The sequence below is a fragment of the Calidris pugnax genome, unplaced genomic scaffold, assembly GCF_001431845.1.
Source record: "Calidris pugnax isolate Ruff unplaced genomic scaffold, ASM143184v1 scaffold76, whole genome shotgun sequence".
In the NCBI taxonomy this organism is placed as follows: Eukaryota; Metazoa; Chordata; class Aves; order Charadriiformes; family Scolopacidae; genus Calidris; species Calidris pugnax.
This window is the reverse complement of record NW_015090827.1, coordinates 2,354,826-2,376,502: the sequence shown is the minus strand read 5'-3', so window position 1 is coordinate 2,376,502 and position 21,677 is coordinate 2,354,826. Positions and strand designations below refer to the sequence as shown.

Below are 21,677 nucleotides of genomic sequence, written 5' to 3'. Positions count from 1 at the left end.
TATAGATTTGCTTAAAAGGGAAGGGGAAAAAATGCCTGCAAGATTTAAGTATCATTTTTTTGTATTCAAGCCATAGAGAACAGTTTAAACGTTCTAGCTACAAAAAAAAAGTCTTCTTCCTTCTCGCTTTGAGTGAACATTTTTATTTTATTGCTTTCTTCTTCCCCTTATATTACAAAACTGTAACAGCTTGTTCCAAACCCTAAAGTTCAACCCAACACTTTTGCTAGCAATGAGGCCATGAAACCTACTGGCCAAGGGCTGCATTCTCCCCTTCTCAGCAATTACCTATCCAGAAAAACACCACGTATTAGACAGAGGCAGAGCGAGAAGACCCTTTTCTTCTTAAGAGCCTCCCAGTTAACACCATTTCAATTAAGAGCAAAGAAACACACTGTAAAGAGAACACTGCAGTTGCTCCATCAAAGTTTGGAGAGGGCTGTGTGGTCTGTTCCAACAGCTCGGTTCACATGGCAGATGTGTTACAACACGACTGCAGGATGCTGTTCCCATCACCCCCAACAGGCCACAGCTCATCCCCTGCACAAGGCAGACCTGAAGCATTATAGATATAAGGTAGAAAACAAGACTGAAGCTGTAGAAAGAAAACAGTCTCATAATTAACGTAACCAAAAAATAATAGCTGCCCTGCAGAACGGCGCTTTTATTTCCGTCTCTGCCACAAAAATTCTATGAGATGCCATGAAGACATCTGAACCAACTTCTTGCTTTTATGGTATGTTTTCTGGATGCCCAGTCCATATAGGACTGATTTGGAAAAGTCTTCAACATTTGCAGATGCAGGAGGAGATGGTGGGAGCTACACTATAAACTCCTAAAGCAGCACGCAGTATCCTGAGTTACCTGCAGAATCCCATTATAGAAGCCTGATGGATTTGTGTTTCTCCTTCCACAAAGTGGAGATAATATTATCTTTCTTCTCACACAGGTGTGATAAAAAGAGAAAAAAATTGCAGACACTCTCCTATTACATAGAAGCAAAAACCCAGGAAGAAATTCAGAATTCTGACTTTAAAGCTCGGTTTAATAGCGAGCATTAGGACACATATCTAATGAGAAGAAAACAAAAACCCCAAACAGCTGCTCATTAAATGCATACACTTTGCTCTATGTAACAGGTAAAGCAAGGATTCCAGGGAGGGAAAAAAGCAGAGTAAGTGATCACATAATTAAAGACCTCAGGATGAGATAGATGTTCTTCCACACCTGGAGGAAGAACGTAGTCTTACAGAGTCAGGAAGTATATCCCAAATCACATATTTCCACCTCCACTGAATTAAAATTTGAGGTGCAAGTATTTTTAGACATGCCTCTAAATATACACAGAAGTAGAAAAAGCTAAATATTTAACACTCTTTCCAAGTAAAATAACTTTTAAGGCATAGAAAATGCCAGCAAATATTTCAGATTACTGTGCTTTTGTATTTCTTTCCTTTAATATTGAATCCAGGTTTTAACAAATGCAAAACATTTCATTAAAACATCAACTAGAAGTATGCCACTTTTTAAAAACTTTATGTATTAAACACGACCAACATAAAAAAAATACTTTAGAAGTTCCTTTCCATGAGTCATGTCTGAACTATCCTAAAAACTGAAGTCCTCACAACCTTTGAAGATAAGAAAAAGGGTAATTAATTTGATACAGCTGCTATTATTTTCCATATCACTCAATGGCTGGAAAAGGACTAGAAATTCCTACATTCTATACACCCGTGGCCTGGTTGGTTGCATTTCTTGATACACTGTCAAAATTTACTTTGTTTTCAGTATCTTTTCACTGGAAAAAAACAAGAGCACCCTATTTAGCAGCAACAGGAACGCTACTATGATAGACCAGCAGGAGCCTTGAAAAGAATCTGTTCTTCCCAAGCCTTACATCTATTTGGGAGGCAACTTCTTGCGAGAGCAGCATTCAATTATTTCATTTAAAAACTGTTCTCTGGACTGGAACACAAAAGCAGAGGTAGGAAAGTGCTTCCTCCTCCTAGCATCGGTGAAGTCACCAATGCATTACATCAGGTGCCATAATGTACCCTGGGAAGGAGCACTTGGGGAAAAAAAAAAAGGCTTTTCAGATGGAGGATATGAAGATTTAAATAACGATCCTCTACATCTGTGCAAATTAGAAAAACCCCCCTTTTATTACAGGATTAAGTTTTCCGATAGGTACATAAAACCTCTTTGCTATCTATTTCCAGATGCATTAGGAATCAAACAAGAAACACATTAATCATTTTACTTATATTGTGTGATAGTCTGTCAAAATGGCTCCGTTTCTAATTACTTATGTGTATTTGAAAGCTAATTCCTGTAATACTTTTTTCCTAATGGGAGCCCCATGAGTGTGTCCATGCCCAGCTACAGGGCACTGTCCATTAGTTCCACAGTGTACTATTCTGGGAGAGGGAACCTCTTACCCTCCACTCCCTACAATAACTCCATCACCTTATGATGTCTCTAACATTTGGGTTGTGGAGTCACAAGGGGACAAAGAACAAAAGCTTCTCAAAACTTCACAAAAAGCTGATTTCTTACAAGTTCTGGTGGGAACAGAGACAAACCATTACAATTTTCCGGAAAGTTAGTCAACAAGTTATAAAACAGGAAGGAAAATATAACCAGGAGCTTTGAACAAATGCATTAGAAAATTAAAGTTTATTAATCTGAGGAGAAGGAGGTGATTAATAAATGACTGAAAAAAGCCAACTTTAACTTGGTCTTATGCAAGAAGAAAGAGACCATGTTCAGCTAACTAAGCAAGAGGAATGATCTGAAAAAATATACACACACATTGCTAAACTGAAAAGAATGTAATATTTGGAATGTTTTGGCTACTTACAACACAATCCCTCTAAACTTTATGGTCCATTAAATTATTAAACGGTAATGACATAATGACATTACTGTATCATTAACTATCTTTGTGAAACACAAAAACAAGACTAATGTCTACAAGAATTATTTTTACTTGTATAGGGAATTGTACTTCTGTAAGTGTAATTTCTATTATCATTAAAATATTATTTTAAAAAAGAAGAATGTTTCAAAGAACCAACAGAACTAACTCGGCATGAGATAAGAAGACATATTCCAAATCAACTTATATTTTTTTTAGAAGTATTATTGTAAAAATTGAAGTGAGCAAGAGGGAGAACATGAAGTATGTAACATCCTACCCTACAAAACCAAAAAACAAGTCTAAAAGGTAAATTAAATTCATTTTTGTATCTGAAGACTAAGCAAGGAAGCATGAAACTGGGAAGAAAGTTTCACTGGTTACCCATTTTAATTGGGAGCTAAATTTAAAGGGTAACTCAAGTAACATCCATAAAGCTACCCACAGAACTGCTTTAACCTAAGCTTATTTTTGTCCTATGTATCACCTAGTCTGATTTCAATATATGACCTAGGAAACAGTTTACTTTAAAAAAAAAAATACAAGTTTATACTGAAGAGATGAGACTCGAATAGAAAAAAATTCAAGGACACTAGACTAAAATGTTAACAGAACTAAAATGCATCTTATTTCACTTGGGACAGCCCAAACGTGGTTATCAAAATGAAATGGAAGAAATCAGAAAGATACTAGTGTAGCACCTAACTTTGAAAGAGAAACCGGATGAAAATCTAGATGCACACCAGTCTTACAGGCGAGTCTACAGAGTAATTTATCCATCACACATCACCCAAAGCAACCAACTACCTTGGATTGCTATTTTAAAACACCTTCTAAAAATACCTAATGTTACAGCTAGAAAGAACGGCAGAAAATTGAAAGAAAAACAAATTGTTACACTAGCAGTGAAACTAATGAAGTTTGGTTTCCTATGGTTTATCTTTTGATCAGTAATTCCTAACCTTTAACCCCGCTACCCCAACCCCCCCAGGCTAAAAAGGGGCTAAATCGTTGTATTAGGAGTGTGTTCACCAGCAGGAAGACAGTAAATTACTCTTATTATGACCTATGAGATCTCGTAAGCTCAGAGACAGTGCTAGGACTCCCAGTTAGGTCCCACTAGACCAGACTTCGCAGAAATTAGCAGCTACGGAGCGGGAAACAACCCTCTGCCCCCAAAGATGGACTCGGCTTCAAGGGCAATGTCTAACTTAAGACTTTCTTCTGTGTCTGAAGACTCTCTGCCCAGCTGAGATGTTTGGAGGAAAGGGTTCACCATCGCCTTGGTGGCGTAAACTGCTGAGCGCCCCTGGCCCCGCTCCAACAATGCACTTAAGTATGTGCTTAACTGTTTTGCTGGATCAGAGCCAGGACATTCAGTAACTTACGCAGCCCCAGTTCTGCATCCCGAGTAAGAAGCTGTTAAAGACCAAGGACAACACTTATGAAGATGATTTGTCTGATAAATAAATGAGATGTCCTCTAGCCACAGGAGATCAAAACCCCTAGCCATAGCAAGATCAACGGTGGCACTGTATGACGGACCTTTTTAGACTCTCTTTGGAGATGGCGCAACAAAGTTTATTGATTTGGGCTTTCTGTTTTGGTTTGTGTGTTTTTTTCTTTATTCCGCTGTTACAACACACACACCCCCTTTCTAAAGGGATGAGACAGCCTTAGGAAAGCAAACTTAGCACAAAACACTTACTACTACAGTATTTCATGCTTTGTCCACACAACTAAGTCTCTGGAGAAGCCAAGATTATTCCAAAGCTTTTTAAGTTTACTGCCGAAATGAAGAACTACAAATATCAGGTTTTGGAATCTAAAACCTCTGATTAAGGTTTTATGGCTTGACCTGTACATTGAACTGCTATTATGTGACCATTCAAGAGAAAAGAACCTACATCTTAGAGAAGATCAGAAAAAACAGTCGAGTCATTTATCCCACAGCAGCAAATCTTCATTGGCTATTTAGGAAAGAGGGGCTGTAAACCAAGTATTTCAGGTTTTAAGTGCTATCTGAGTAGCCCAGTGCTCCTCAGTGACAATTCCAACACTCCAGCCCTGCCTGTCAGTAATTCCCACCAGGAGCTCTCCCCACGACAGGTCACAGTGGTTCCACAGAGGTAAAAGGATTCACGTTCGGTTTATGGAAGAAAAACATTAAAATCAAAAAGCAGAGCACAGCACAAGAAACGTAAGTCTTGCCTAAGAAAAAGAATGCAAAACGGAGCAAATGAATTTATCTCCTTTAACCTCTAATTACTTACTACTGTAGCCTGAAGTATCTAAATTTTCAAGCACTTGCATTTCGCACAAAAACTTTCAAGTTCTCAACAGAAATGGCATTCTAAACAAAGTATGTTTGGCCAGAAGCCCTTTAAAAAACAAACGAATAAACCAAAAAACCAACCACCACCCTAAAACATTTTCAAACAAACAGCTCTTTGAAGAAAATTATTTGTAATTTCAGCCATGAGGAAGGTTTGTCACAAGGTTTCCCACGTGTTTATAGATTACAAAGGAAAAATAACCATAAACACATTAATATAAGCTTACCTTGGATACTTCTTCTTTTCCACTGTTTTCCTTAATGAATACTTTTTCTAGTTCGGGGCTTATTCCTTCTACATTACACGGCACACGTGAAACAGTTGATTTTGGCACTGAAATGTTTGACAGTGGCATTGGGACTGATCTGGAAATAGAAGCCTAGAAGGTAGAGAGCAACACGGTTGGAAGTTGGAAAATGGAATAAAGACAGAAGACTGAAACCAGCGCTAAAAAACCCTAAGAAGCAAGAACCTGTGTATTAATTTTGCCATCTAGAAGACCATCTTTACTTGGCAAATTTAAATAAAAAGAAAAGCTTGCGTAAATCAAAAGCCACTAAAATCCTCTCTACTTAACTCAAAGTGTTCTATAATAAAAGCATTTTACTACTTCACTCCACAGTAAGTAGGCAGCTATATGTACTTTCCACATGTATAGATTACAGAACACACAGTAGAAGGGTGGGGAGACTCAAGGTGCTGATGGTTTAACTGGGATCCAACAGGCAGTTCCCAACATTCCTAAAGCTTAACCACTCAACTGAAACATTCACTTAATGCAATTTTGTTGTCTTTTGGTTGGCTTCAGCGAATGAAGAAATAAAGCACTCATTCTGAACCTTCATGTCAAAGGTCTCAAAAGAAATAATTTGGAGTTTAAGAATAAAGCATGTAAATAAATACTGTTTTCAGGAAAACCTGTTGGGGTGGAGCTCTGTTACCAACAGGAAACATTCACAAGAGTGAATCAACCATCAACCTCAAAGCTCTACACAGCATTAGATGCATCTACACTGATAGCCATGACCAGAGTTCACTCCCAACATACACTGTCCTTTTGTTACGAGAATCACAGGATGCCTAAGACAAAATGTGAAAATTTGTTTTTGAGTTCTTGCCAAATGAACTTTGCACAATGTGCAGCTCCAAAGGGGCACGTCACTTGTGTGGAGGTGTTCTCTGACAAAACACACCGCCTGCAGGATGGCTTCCTGCAGGGGTGCCAGAACTGAAAACTTCACCGGCCTCGTCAGAGAACACCTTCTTGAGAAATCAAAATATTGCACGAGCCATGGCAAAGTGAGCTCCAAGTACTAAAGAATGGTCCTTCAAAGCATATGGATTTTGGATTTCAGTCTGTGTTGAAGACTGTTTTTCCTGTGTCTATAAAGAGCGGAGGAGGTACCCACAACAGCGTACGTTGAGATGAAAAGCAAAACCCTTTTCTCTCCAAAATGTAGTGGGATCCTTTGTTATAGAAGCATAAAAGTTTGAGGAAGAATATCAATTTCTTGCATATCTTCATCACAAGACTAGGTTTTAAGGATGAGCTTTTATCCAAACAGAAGGAGGAACTCAAAGGATCAGCCATCATGGCTCAACCTCTTCTTCCTAAACCACTGGCTATTTCAATCGCAGGCAGGAAATTCAGTAACGGAACCAACATTTTGGGAGTTCAAACAGTGGCCTGTGAGTAACATGGGCTCCAAGTCAAGGATCCACTGTAGGTGAAATCTAATCAGGACTCAAACGTCTGCGCTGTCAAATGAGACAAGATTAACTGCTTTCTACAAGTGGCTTAAGGTTCATGAAGTCATTGACTGAACCTTGCCTGGGCTTTAAAACTCCTAATTGAGTTTCAATTTTGCTGGCAGGTTGTAATGGTGAGAACAGACACTGCACAGGGCACCCTCCATTGCTCCCTGCTGGGGAATCTCATTGGTAGTCAGGTCATTTGTCCAAAGCTATTCTTCCTGTGGGTCAGCATCTTCATAATAGGAGAAATATTGATATACTCAGAGCACAGGAAAAATTTTCTAACTTTGTGAAATATGAAAATGACCTGAAAACAAAATCTGTCCCAGCCAGGCTAGTGTTAAAATGATCAGCTACATTAAAATTTGCCTAAAGTCACATGTCACTTTGCAAAACAGGTACATACTAATACAACAGAAAACAGATGATGTCAGACTAGGAGCCTCAGCTTAATCTCCAAGACAGCAAGAGGATATCAAATCCACAGACCGGTCACTGGAGAGAAGTACTGTCACCACAATGCCCATTGATATAGAACCTAAGAGCATCCTAAACGTTATGTCTGATTGAGGTTTTACAAAAAGTCATAGTGTCTGGAACAAGAACAGGCTGGTGATGACAGCTCTTTTTCCATTTAATATAATGGAAACACTCAAAATCTACAGTACCAACTGTACTGTAAAATATCCACTGCAACCACAAACTCTCACACTAGAAGACACGATGCTGTGCCAACCATGATTCTGGATTACCATAACAACCAACAGGTATGTCCTAGACAAAACCATGAAGAAAAAAGACTTTTATCCCATAGTGTGACAGGTCCTCCAGTCACCAGGGATGGGGTACTGTGCCAAGCACCGTCTTGATTTCAGTTGAGTTTCAATTCAAGTTGAATTACCACTTATTATTTACTTTTTAGAAAGTAAACACCACAATACTGTTTTTCCTCGATGTCATGTGAAAATTGCCCCTCTGGCCAGGAACTGACCAACAAGCAAAGTGTCAGAAAGATTCCTAAAATGGGACAAGGAAATGAGATTTTCCCTGGAATCTCTGGTGATGCAGTGTTGCTGTCTTTCACTGATGAATACACAGTAAGGTGAATTACAAGTCTGTTTGTAACAAGCCAGTTAGTGTTCTGCTTGCTGCTCAAAGACTGATCAATTGTTGGGCTGCCAATCCAGACTGCTTACCCTTGGTACTATCTTTTTCTTTTTTCTTTTTTTTTTTTTAACCAGCTCAGATGAAATTGGGTTGTGAAACTGATAAGCAAATAACCTTCCAGAGAAGCAGACTCCTGAAAGTGTACCATAAAAATCAGTCTTGGAAACAAGCATGATGTATTCCTGGAAGCGCAGTCTTATCTGGCCACGCTCAGAATTTTTCCAGCATCTTAATATATTTCAGTTGCTATCCTTCTGCAACCCTTCTTTCTTTTATTATATGATGACTACCAGATAAATTTCAGTGAAGATTTTTTTTTTTCCACAATTCAGCCACCACGCCGGTTTGCTGCTACCACAAAGCTTCCTTTATCGCAGGCTATTTCTAACACCCTTGTACAGCACATTTCTTCTGAATAAAAGCTTCAGTACAGCAGTAATCTATCATATAACAACACATAACAGGAGGATATTTTTATCCAGCACGCTGCCGTCGGAACAAAGCGGAGCGGGGATCCTGGAAACAAATACAGTCTTTATTATGTACTTCAAAAAACACAAACCAACAAGGTAATATGCATAATACATGCAGAAGAATTATGAGTGGTAATGATAATACACCCTGCCGCTGTATAAACACAGTTATTCAAAATGTGTGTATACAGCATGTATCTTATTTTGAAACACAGTTCTTCACTGGAATATGGACCTCATTAGTCTCCTGAATAGCTCAGAAGTAAAGACACAGAGCACATGGGTAACACGGGTACTGATACCTCACCCTTACAGTGCCCTACCTTATTTGCTTTGCCATTGTGAAGTTATTTTAGCATCCAAAATAAAACTTCCACAACTCAACTCCCTCATTACTGCTTCATAACTCCCCTTTGTACCTCGGCTGTCCGTGTACGTGTTACGGGTGACTACTAGACACGCTTAGAACTAAAGGTGTGAAGATCTGTATGATCCAAGGCAAAAGGCAGAGTTCTTTGTGCTTCTTGGAAAATGCAAGAGATAAGACTCCCCTCTGGTAAGGACAGAAGAACCGCAGTCCGACAGATTAAGACTACGAAAGGGTTCACTTCTAAACACTCATCTCGACGACCTGATACTCAATGCATTAGGGAAATAAAGTAGGTACAAAACTAATTACAGAAAATTAGCTCTCTGCAGTGGCTTCTGCCTTACCGCAGAGCAACACCTCTCCCAGGCTGGAATCAGTGGCTCTCTGCTCTCTGCTTGGGCTTACAATGAAAAAAAAATGCAAGAAATGCCAAGGTTGAAGAGGTTCCCCCAAATCACAAACACACCTTCTTTGGAGAGAAATAACTGCTCTTGCTCTAGCTCCTTTTGAGTCTTTCCACCGACATGGGGTACCTCACCATTCCTAACCTTGTTTTATTCTGCTGTTGCCCACGTGTGCCTTTGCAGCAGCAGTGGGAAAACCAGCCACGGCTTCCAGCGCTACGACGGAGAGTCGCTGAAGCATGGAAGGTTGTCCTTAACAGCTCCCAAACAGTAACTACATAAACATTTGTGTAACCATGACTCAAATGCAAAGGCTACTCATTAGAGGTTTGGAAACATCGCTGCTTCCTCTTACAAGGCGGCACAAATCAACTCCACTGTCACACTTCTCCAAGGAGATTTACTGTGAAAGATCAGGGAGAAAAAAAAACAACAACCCCAGCAGTTGAAGACAACCTCAGCCCTGTATTGATTATTCAGCTCAGAGCGAACACAGAGCTTCTAATTTAGGGAATTTTAGGTGTTAACTGTACGAAGGCAGCAAAAGCTTAGAGACAATACAGATATTTGCCAAGCAGGGAGCACACGATGGTCCCGTTGGCATCTTTCCACTGTTGGCCCACACAGCTCATTCCAAACACAGAAATCATTAACAGAACCCAGACAGTTTGCTTCCTCCTTCTAATATTTAAAACTGAAGATCCAAGTTTCTATTTAAAAACTCTTTGAGACATAAAATGTGCTACTATTCATTCCACCAAATACTGGAAAGCCGGGTCAGTACATCCAAGGAAAGAATCAAACTCAATTCAAAGTTAAGTCAGTTCTTGGAAGATTTAGAGTCTTGTCTGGCCAGTTCAGTTTTCAATCAAGTTTTTGGTTTATTTAGCTCTGTCTGGCTGAAGCTTTCTATACAAGACAGTTGTTAAATAAGTAAAAAAACATTGTATTGTACAATTTAACTGTTCTGCTTCTCTCTTTATCCTCCCTGCTTCTAAAACTTATTAAGCTGTTAGTTTTTCCTTTTGACCAAACACACCCCACACTGCTATTTTACAAAATCCAGGTGGTAGTTGGAAGGGTGACACGCAGGAGGTTGGTGTTGGTGCTACAGGTACAGCACAGTGTTGTGCCTGAAAACAGGCCACCAGTTACAGTGGGGAAAGGGTGGAACTTACAGCTTAAAACCAGCCTCCACTTGCGTATCCTGCAAGCTCCTAAGCACTAAACTGTCTCATTATTAATCCTTAATGACGCTGCAAATGGGTATTCTCAAACTGAGCTGTTTATACTCTTTTTTTCCCCAACTTTCTCAGTGGCTGCAAAGCCTGAGCCTTCCCAGCAGAGGACACATCTGCATCTCCCACCAGCGCGGCGTGCTCTGCCGGGCGCACTTCGACCCACTAATCAAATTTCATTAAGATGACAATGATTGAAGATTAACAGATGTAACCTTTAAAGGGAGTTTGGTTACCATGAGCACCAAAGCAGACAATATGGAGACTTACTACACACAATTTCTAAACATAAATATTCAAAATGGGTATAATCTGCTATCTGGAAAATTTTAAAGATTGTAACTGAACAGTAAAAATACTACACAAATTTTAGCTTGTGTATGTTAGAGGCAAACTTAAAAAGAATTTGTGAAACAAGTTTTTGAGTGACGAAACTTAAAGGCACCAACAAACTTCACCAGTGAGCTTTGGGATTTGGGTTGACCAGTTAAAAAATACTTTTATTTCTGGTTCCTGTGCATGTCCTGATTCCTGTTGCATGTTCCTGTGCGACCTGCTCTGGGTGGACCTGCTCTGGCAGGGGTTTGGACCAGATGATCTCCAGTGGTCCCTTCCAAGCCTGTATCATTCTGTGATTCTGTTTCTTCAGACTATCCAAACATTTCACATCCAATTTTCATTTTTAAAACTATGAATCAGATGCCCAGAAGTTAAAAAGTAGCTTCAGTCCATCTCCATGAACATGCTGCTTGTAACAGTCTGCTAGCAACAACGGGAATACACAACACTACACAAAAGCACCTGAATCAAAATCCCTGAGAAATAGGTTACACTATCTACTTTTGTATGAAAAAAAACCCAAATTTCATCTGCTTATACCTTAGGATGCCTTTGAACTCTATCTCTGTCACAGCTGTTAAGTATGCAGAATTATAGTCTTATAAGACTCTAAGACTACACTCTTGGAGCATTATAGTCTCATGGACCAAAGTATCATAAAATAGATGTAGTGAAACCAGCAGTTTGAATGCAGAGAGGCAGTAACTTACCTTGCAATAGGCTGGTATTTGAAAACAAAACCATAAAGCCAGGTGCAGTTAAAACACCTTCTCTCCCCCCCTCCCCTCCCTGCTCCAGTCACTGCCATTTACTGTCCCTGCTCCATTCGGCCCAGTATTGGGGGCCTTTTCTGAAATCTAGCTTTTGCTTTCTTTTGAAAAATTCAATAGATTTAGCAGCTTCTTGCAGAAATGTAAACCAAACAGCTGATAGAGTCCAAAGAGCAGCTGGGAGGGCCTCAGGCCAAGGCACAGCTTTGCCCAAGAAATAAAAGATGCTTTAGAAATGTAAAGCAGCGCTGTGTCTGCGTGGAGCTTCTCACTGCTCCGTCTCTCACTCAAACTCCCAACCTTCCTCTCCTCCCCTCTTCACCAGCACAGGCAGGAGCATTCATAAGGACAATAATTATTTTTTTTTTAATGGTAAAGCCAAGTTATTCCCGTAGAGGGGAAAATAAAAGCCCAGCTTGAGAAAAGTAACAGAAAAATATCTTGGGTTTAAAATGTTTATGCCTGGTTACATGTATATGCAATTTTTGAAAACTTAACAGACCTCACAGCAAACTCATCCCAGTGTTGTTCTACCATCCCAAAGACCTCTAAAACAAAGGCGTGAAAACCATTGTGAGTTTTATTTTATAATGCAGTTAACAGCCACAACAGATGTTAATAAACTGTCTCTCAAAACTTCCTATTCCCTTATAATTTCTATCGATATCCTTCATTTATCTACAATTTAACTATTTTGAAGATAAAAGGGTAAAAGGCACCTTTCTGACTATATTTTTACAAGCTCTGAACAAATTACCTTCTCTTGGAAAACCACTATGTCTTTTTCTAGTTTCTGTCTTGTCCTTAAAGACCAAAGTTGTGACGAGCAGTTCAAGCTTTTATCTTTCACAAGCACAGCACTAAGTACCTTACTTAAACTCATTTAAAAATGCAATTGTATTAACTTTACAAAGCTGGCTGGTTCTCACCATGACCTCTAGGCTACTACTAACGCAGGCTTTCGATATGAACCTAGCGTTAAAGTCAGTCTTAAACCCAAAAGCGACAAATAAGTATCTGCTCATCATGAAGTTCAGCACTAGATTTTACTCCAATTAGCTGTTCAAAAATCCAAGACGGGAGATAAACCCCCTTGAAAAGCGTTAAGAAGTTTGGATGCACCATCTCAAACTGTCTTCACTCATTATCGCCAATAAAGTACCGCCGAAAACTCCCATTACTGTGATAACCAAGTACTAGCTACAAAATTAATTATTCTTTCTATTCTCCTCACTTTTTAACTTATATTTGTTATTCAGGACATATATGCACAAATTTACCTGTCATGACATTTCCTTGTGTGCTAACACTTTCGTGGTTGTCTCTTGACAACACATAACAACTCACAAGCTATAACAAAGTGAAGGGGGCGGAGGGAACTAATATCTTTTTTGTCTTTTTGGAGCATGGCCAACTGTCACGTTGAGCCAAGCCTTTTTTCAGGATTTGGGTAGGGGGATTCGTTTTCCACTACTTCCTTTTAAACCCAAGGTGGGAAAGCAATACTTATCAGAAAGGAAGAAGAGCTAGCACTTCTCCCACTGACTTCCACAGTCTTACCCCTAAATTCCTACAAGAATTATCGCACAGAGAATATTCACAGGAAAAGCTTAACCTTACTTATAACCTCAAAATCCTGCTGCCTTGAGCTCATTAGTAAATCTATGATAAATCTTTGAAGTTTTCATTTCCTCTGCGTAACTTACTACTTTTAGTTTGCATGTTTTACCCAAACCCTGCATCCCACCAAACCAAAGTCCATGTTTCCAGCTGGCTGACCAGAAGCCCAATAATAATTACATTAGTAAACAGTTGTCCAAAAAAAATAAAATAAATCAGTCTTTTTACACTGGTGCCTATATTTTCATACTACATCTTCTATCAGTAACTCTTAATTACTGAAACTCCAGTTTACTCCCTATAGAAAACCAAAAGACATTTTACAGACTTTGAAAAAAATGCAGGATATTGACATATAAACAGGTAAATTATAAAGAAATTTGGGCTTGTTACGCAACATACACAGACAAGTCATTACTCTCCATCAGATTGTTCAAACTCCTGCCTGAGCTCCTCACCAAATAGCTTCCAGTGGGATGTAAGAGTTCAGAAGCAGAGTACTTTTAAAAGCAGTCCAAAAGTTCGGCATCACCACCGTGATCAGCAAGTACCTCACTCACCCGTGATGAATGCATAGGCTGTATAGTATGTATATGTATAGGCTACCACAAACCTTCTTGAAACCTTTTTTTAAACAGAAACATCGTACAGTCTGAATTCTTCACATTAGAATCTTCAGAAATAGTTAAAGACTGTTTGCTGTGCTCCTCTGACATATTTATGGAAGATGTTTGTGAAGTTTCACAAACAAGAGGGAAAAAGATATGTAAACAAACAAAACCAAGCTTAAGAATAAATCCTCAATCCCTCCACAACCATCAAACAGAAACAAAAACTGATGTAATGAGTAAAATGAAGGTAGTTGTAAAAGCAGGACATCACATGCCTCCCATAGGTAAAGGCGGGCCATTCTACTCTCACCTTTATCCCGGTCATAGAGTAAATCTTCTGTGGAGCAAGGACTCCCATCCTGAGATTCAGGAGGGCAGAAGGGAGAGACACAGGGTGAGTGGCTGCTGCAGCTGCTGCTGCGCTCCTGGACAGAGGGTGTCTGGGTGTCGATGCTGCGGGTGCTGCTGCTGCGGTAGTGAGCAGGCAACGGCGCCCGCCGACCGTCGGGGATGTCCAAAGGCTGGGGACAGAAACGAGGGATTCAGGTGACACAGGAAAAAGCAAAACTCCTCAGCAACGTCAGCCCCTAGCACTCACAGCTGAAGTCATGAGGAATATCACTCAGGAATTACAGAAACAGCAAACAAGCCATTTTTGAAAGAACGAGTTTTACACAGGAAAACAGGCCATGTGCAATGGACACAGCACACATTAATGATGCTGGGACAGCGTGCAGGGGTTCCCAGCCAACTCTAGCCTCTTACTGCAAAGTTACCACCAGGACGTGCTTCACCACATCCTAACATCACTTTTTTTATGCTTTTTATGATCGTTCAAAAAAGCAAAGCTCCCCAACAAATAGATCTCTCATTATATACTTAGCAATAGAATTTGCAATAAAGGTCACTGTTCTTATGAATTAAAAACAAGTAGCGTGACAGAGATTGCATTTGGATAGAAGGGAAAGTAGAAAATGTCAAACCCAAAGGCATGCTATTGCCATAACGACCGACTGAATTGCAATTATACATCAAACCATCCAAGTTTCACCACTAAGTGGTAACTCTCTAGCACATCTCTACATTCCATCCCTCGCTTCTATAGGTGACCTCTGAAGAAATGGAGATGATGCAGAGGCTTCCACAAGGTTCCCAAGCTTTGTCTTGAACATGAAGCTGGTCAGCCCTGCCCACTCACACCAGCCTTGGTGGCACTGGCCACAGTGATCTTACAAACTCCATAGATAATGTATTATATTATAATATATTATATACTATAATATACTGCATAGACAGGTCCATGGCAGTAGATTGGCACGCTCTACTTACTTGTCCTTCCCAGTGGAAAATCAGTTTTATCATAAAAACACTGCTGCTTTAAATGTAAGAAATCAAATCGGAATTATAGATTTGCTTAAAAGGGAAGGGGAAAAAATGCCTGCAAGATTTAAGTATCATTTTTTTGTATTCAAGCCATAGAGAACAGTTTAAACGTTCTAGCTACAAAAAAAAAGTCTTCTTCCTTCTCGCTTTGAGTGAACATTTTTATTTTATTGCTTTCTTCTTCCCCTTATATTACAAAACTGTAACAGCTTGTTCCAAACCCTAAAGTTCAACCCAACACTTTTGCTAGCAATGAGGCCATGAAACCTACTGGCCAAGGGCTGCATTCTCCCCTTCTCAGCAATTACCTATCCAGAAAAACACCACGTATTAGACAGAGGCAGAGCGAGAAGACCCTTTTCTTCTTAAGAGCCTCCCAGTTAACACCATTTCAATTAAGAGCAAAGAAACACACTGTAAAGAGAACACTGCAGTTGCTCCATCAAAGTTTGGAGAGGGCTGTGTGGTCTGTTCCAACAGCTCGGTTCACATGGCAGATGTGTTACAACACGACTGCAGGATGCTGTTCCCATCACCCCCAACAGGCCACAGCTCATCCCCTGCACAAGGCAGACCTGAAGCATTATAGATATAAGGTAGAAAACAAGACTGAAGCTGTAGAAAGAAAACAGTCTCATAATTAACGTAACCAAAAAATAATAGCTGCCCTGCAGAACGGCGCTTTTATTTCCGTCTCTGCCACAAAAATTCTATGAGATGCCATGAAGACATCTGAACCAACTTCTTGCTTTTATGGTATGTTTTCTGGATGCCCAGTCCATATAGGACTGATTTGGAAAAGTCTTCAACATTTGCAGATGCAAATTAGGAGGAGATGGTGGGAGCTACACTATAAACTCCTAAAGCGGCACGCAGTATCCTGAGTTACCTGCAGAATCCATTATAGAAGCCTGATGGATTTGTGTTTCTCCTTCCACAAAGTGTAGATAATATTATCTTTCTTCTCACACAGGTGTGATAAAAAGAGAAAAAAATTGCAGACACTCTCCTATTATATAGAAGCAAAAACCCAGGAAGAAATTGAGATTTCTGACTTTAAAGCTTGGTTTAATAGCGAGCATTAGGACACATTTCTAATGAGAAGAAAACAAAAACCCCAAACAGCTGCTCATTAAATGCATACACTTTGCTCTATGTAACAGGTAAAGCAAGGATTCCAGGGAGGGAAAAAAGCAGAGTAAGTGATCACATAATTAAAGACCTCAGGATGAGATAGATGTTCTTCCACACCTGGAGGAAGAACATAGTCTTACGGAGTCAGGAAGTACATCCCAAATCACATATTTCCACCTCCACTGAATTAAAATTTGAGGTGCAAGTATTTTTAGACATGCCTCTAAATATACACAGAAGTAGAAAAAGCTAAATATTTAACACTCTTTCCAAGTAAAATAACTTTTAAGGCATAGAAAATGCCAGCAAATATTTCAGATTACTGTGCTTTTGTATTTCTTTCCTTTAATATTGAATCCAGGTTTTAACAAATGCAAAACATTTCATTAAAATATCAACTAGAAGTATGCCACTTTTTAAAAACTTTATGTATTAAACACGACCAACATAAAAAAAATACTTTAGAAGTTCCTTTCCATGAGTCATGTCTGAACTATCCTAAAAACTGAAGTCCTCACAACCTTTGAAGATAAGAAAAAGGGTAATTAATTTGATACAGCTGCTATTATTTTCCATATCACTCAATGGCTGGAAAAGGACTAGAAATTCCTACATTCTATACACCCGTGGCCTGGTTGGTTGCATTTCTTGATACACTGTCAAAATTTACTTTGTTTTCAGTATCTTTTCACTGGAAAAAAACAAGAGCACCCTATTTAGCAGCAACAGGAACGCTACTATGATAGACCAGCAGGAGCCTTGAAAAGAATCTGTTCTTCCCAAGCCTTACATCTATTTGGGAGGCAACTTCTTGCGAGAGCAGCATTCAATTATTTCATTTAAAAACTGTTCTCTGGACTGGAACACAAAAGCAGAGGTAGGAAAGTGCTTCCTCCTCCTAGCATCGGTGAAGTCACCAATGCATTGCATCAGGTGCCATAATGTACCCTGGGAAGGAGCACTTGGGGAAAAAAAAAAAGGCTTTTCAGATGGAGGATATGAAGATTTAAATAACGATCCTCTACATCTGTGCAAATTAGAAAAACCCCCCTTTTATTACAGGATTAAGTTTTCCGATAGGTACATAAAACCTCTTTGCTATCTATTTCCAGATGCATTAGGAATCAAACAAGAAACACATTAATCATTTTACTTATATTGTGTGATAGTCTGTCAAAATGGCTCCGTTTCTAATTACTTATGTGTATTTGAAAGCTAATTCCTGTAATACTTTTTTCCTAATGGGAGCCCCATGAGTGTGTCCATGCCCAGCTACAGGGCACTGTCCATTAGTTCCACAGTGTACTATTCTGGGAGAGGGAACCTCTTACCCTCCGCTCCCTACAATAACTCCATCACCTTATGATGTCTCTAACATTTGGGTTGTGGAGTCACAAGGGGACAAAGAACAAAAGCTTCTCAAAACTTCACAAAAAGCTGATTTCTTACAAGTTCTGGTGGGAACAGAGACAAACCATTACAATTTTCCGGAAAGTTAGTCAACAAGTTATAAAACAGGAAGGAAAATATAACCAGGAGCTTTGAACAAATGCATTAGAAAATTAAAGTTTATTAATCTGAGGAGAAGGAGGTGATTAATAAATGACTGAAAAAAGCCAACTTTAACTTGGTCTTATGCAAGAAGAAAGAGACCATGTTCAGCTAACTAAGCAAGAGGAATGATCTGAAAAAATATACACACACATTGCTAAACTGAAAAGAATGTAATATTTGGAATGTTTTGGCTACTTACAACACAATCCCTCTAAACTTTATGGTCCATTAAATTATTAAACGGTAATGACATAATGACATTACTGTATCATTAACTATCTTTGTGAAACACAAAAACAAGACTAATGTCTACAAGAATTATTTTTACTTGTATAGGGAATTGTACTTCTGTAAGTGTAATTTCTATTATCATTAAAATATTATTTTAAAAAAGAAGAATGTTTCAAAGAACCAACAGAACTAACTCGGCATGAGATAAGAAGACATATTCCAAATCAACTTATATTTTTTTTAGAAGTATTATTGTAAAAATTGAAGTGAGCAAGAGGGAGAACATGAAGTATGTAACATCCTACCCTACAAAACCAAAAAACAAGTCTAAAAGGTAAATTAAATTCATTTTTGTATCTGAAGACTAAGCAAGGAAGCATGAAACTGGGAAGAAAGTTTCACTGGTTACCCATTTTAATTGGGAGCTAAATTTAAAGGGTAACTCAAGTAACATCCATAAAGCTACCCACAGAACTGCTTTAACCTAAGCTTATTTTTGTCCTATGTATCACCTAGTCTGATTTCAATATATGACCTAGGAAACAGTTTACTTTAAAAAAAAAAATACAAGTTTATACTGAAGAGATGAGACTCGAATAGAAAAAAATTCAAGGACACTAGACTAAAATGTTAACAGAACTAAAATGCATCTTATTTCACTTGGGACAGCCCAAACGTGGTTATCAAAATGAAATGGAAGAAATCAGAAAGATACTAGTGTAGCACCTAACTTTGAAAGAGAAACCGGATGAAAATCTAGATGCACACCAGTCTTACAGGCAAGTCTACAGAGTAATTTATCCATCACACATCACCCAAAGCAACCAACTACCTTGGATTGCTATTTTAAAACACCTTCTAAAAATACCTAATGTTACAGCTAGAAAGAACGGCAGAAAATTGAAAGAAAAACAAATTGTTACACTAGCAGTGAAACTAATGAAGTTTGGTTTCCTATGGTTTATCTTTTGATCAGTAATTCCTAACCTTTAACCCCGCTACCCCAACCCCCCCAGGCTAAAAAGGGGCTAAATCGTTGTATTAGGAGTGTGTTCACCAGCAGGAAGACAGTAAATTACTCTTATTATGACCTATGAGATCTCGTAAGCTCAGAGACAGTGCTAGGACTCCCAGTTAGGTCCCACTAGACCAGACTTTGCAGAAATTAGCAGCTACGGAGCGGGAAACGACCCTCTGCCCCCAAAGATGGACTCGGCTTCAAGGGCAATGTCTAACTTAAGACTTTCTTCTGTGTCTGAAGACTCTCTGCCCAGCTGAGATGTTTGGAGGAAAGGGTTCACCATCGCCTTGGTGGCGTAAACTGCTGAGCGCCCCTGGCCCCGCTCCAACAATGCACTTAAGTATGTGCTTAACTGTTTTGCTGGATCAGAGCCAGGACATTCAGTAACTTACGCAGCCCCAGTTCTGCATCCCGAGTAAGAAGCTGTTAAAGACCAAGGACAACACTTATGAAGATGATTTGTCTGATAAATAAATGAGATGTCCTCTAGCCACAGGAGATCAAAACCCCTAGCCATAGCAAGATCAACGGTGGCACTGTATGACGGACCTTTTTAGACTCTCTTTGGAGATGGCGCAACAAAGTTTATTGATTTGGGCTTTCTGTTTTGGTTTGTGTGTTTTTTTCTTTATTCCGCTGTTACAACACACACCCCCCCTTTCTAAAGGGATGAGACAGCCTTAGGAAAGCAAACTTAGCACAAAACACTTACTACTACAGTATTTCATGCTTTGTCCACACAACTAAGTCTCTGGAGAAGCCAAGATTATTCCAAAGCTTTTTAAGTTTACTGCCGAAATGAAGAACTACAAATATCAGGTTTTGGAATCTAAAACCTCTGATTAAGGTTTTATGGCTTGACCTGTACATTGAACTGCTATTATGTGACCATTCAAGAGAAAAGAACCTACATCTTAGAGAAGATCAGAAAAAACAGTCGAGTCATTTATCCCACAGCAGCAAATCTTCATTGGCTATTTAGGAAAGAGGGGCTGTAAACCAAGTATTTCAGGTTTTAAGTGCTATCTGAGTAGCCCAGTGCTCCTCAGTGACAATTCCAACACTCCAGCCCTGCCTGTCAGTAATTCCCACCAGGAGCTCTCCCCACGACAGGTCACAGTGGTTCCACAGAGGTAAAAGGATTCACGTTCGGTTTATGGAAGAAAAACATTAAAATCAAAAAGCAGAGCACAGCACAAGAAACGTAAGTCTTGCCTAAGAAAAAGAATGCAAAACGGAGCAAATGAATTTATCTCCTTTAACCTCTAATTACTTACTACTGTAGCCTGAAGTATCTAAATTTTCAAGCACTTGCATTTCACACAAAAACTTTCAAGTTCTCAACAGAAAGGGCATTCTAAACAAAGTATGTTTGGCCAGAAGCCCTTTAAAAAACAAACGAATAAACCAAAAAACCAACCACCACCCTAAAACATTTTCAAACAAACAGCTCTTTGAAGAAAATTATTTGTAATTTCAGCCATGAGGAAGGTTTGTCACAAGGTTTCCCACGTGTTTATAGATTACAAAGGAAAAATAACCATAAACACATTAATATAAGCTTACCTTGGATACTTCTTCTTTTCCACTGTTTTCCTTAATGAATACTTTTTCTAGTTCGGGGCTTATTCCTTCTACATTACACGGCACACGTGAAACAGTTGATTTTGGCACTGAAATGTTTGACAGTGGCATTGGGACTGATCTGGAAATAGAAGCCTAGAAGGTAGAGAGCAACACGGTTGGAAGTTGGAAAATGGAATAAAGACAGAAGACTGAAACCAGCGCTAAAAAACCCTAAGAAGCAAGAACCTGTGTATTAATTTTGCCATCTAGAAGACCATCTTTACTTGGCAAATTTAAATAAAAAGAAAAGCTTGCGTAAATCAAAAGCCACTAAAATCCTCTCTACTTAACTCAAAGTGTTCTATAATAAAAGCATTTTACTACTTCACTCCACAGTAAGTAGGCAGCTATATGTACTTTCCACATGTATAGATTACAGAACACACAGTAGAAGGGTGGGGAGACTCAAGGTGCTGATGGTTTAACTGGGATCCAACAGGCAGTTCCCAACATTCCTAAAGCTTAACCACTCAACTGAAACATTCACTTAATGCAATTTTGTTGTCTTTTGGTTGGCTTCAGCGAATGAAGAAATAAAGCACTCATTCTGAACCTTCATGTCAAAGGTCTCAAAAGAAATAATTTGGAGTTTAAGAATAAAGCATGTAAATAAATACTGTTTTCAGGAAAACCTGTTGGGGTGGAGCTCTGTTACCAACAGGAAACATTCACAAGAGTGAATCAACCATCAACCTCAAAGCTCTACACAGCATTAGATGCATCTA

The 21,677-nt window shown here is 39.1% G+C and overlaps 1 protein-coding gene across 1 annotated transcript in view; it reads right to left on the bottom strand.

Moving 5' to 3' along the window:
* The window catches only part of GLCCI1 (glucocorticoid induced 1), a 51,445-nt gene that overhangs the window by 11,283 nt on the left and 18,485 nt on the right, over positions 1-21,677 (bottom strand). The window contains exons 4-5 of the mRNA XM_014940306.1: positions 20,893-21,045; positions 14,314-14,524 (exon numbers count right to left, since the gene is read on the bottom strand). Of these exons, the coding sequence (XP_014795792.1) occupies positions 14,314-14,524; positions 20,893-21,045 (364 nt within the window). The remainder of the gene's footprint in view (positions 1-14,313; positions 14,525-20,892; positions 21,046-21,677) is intronic.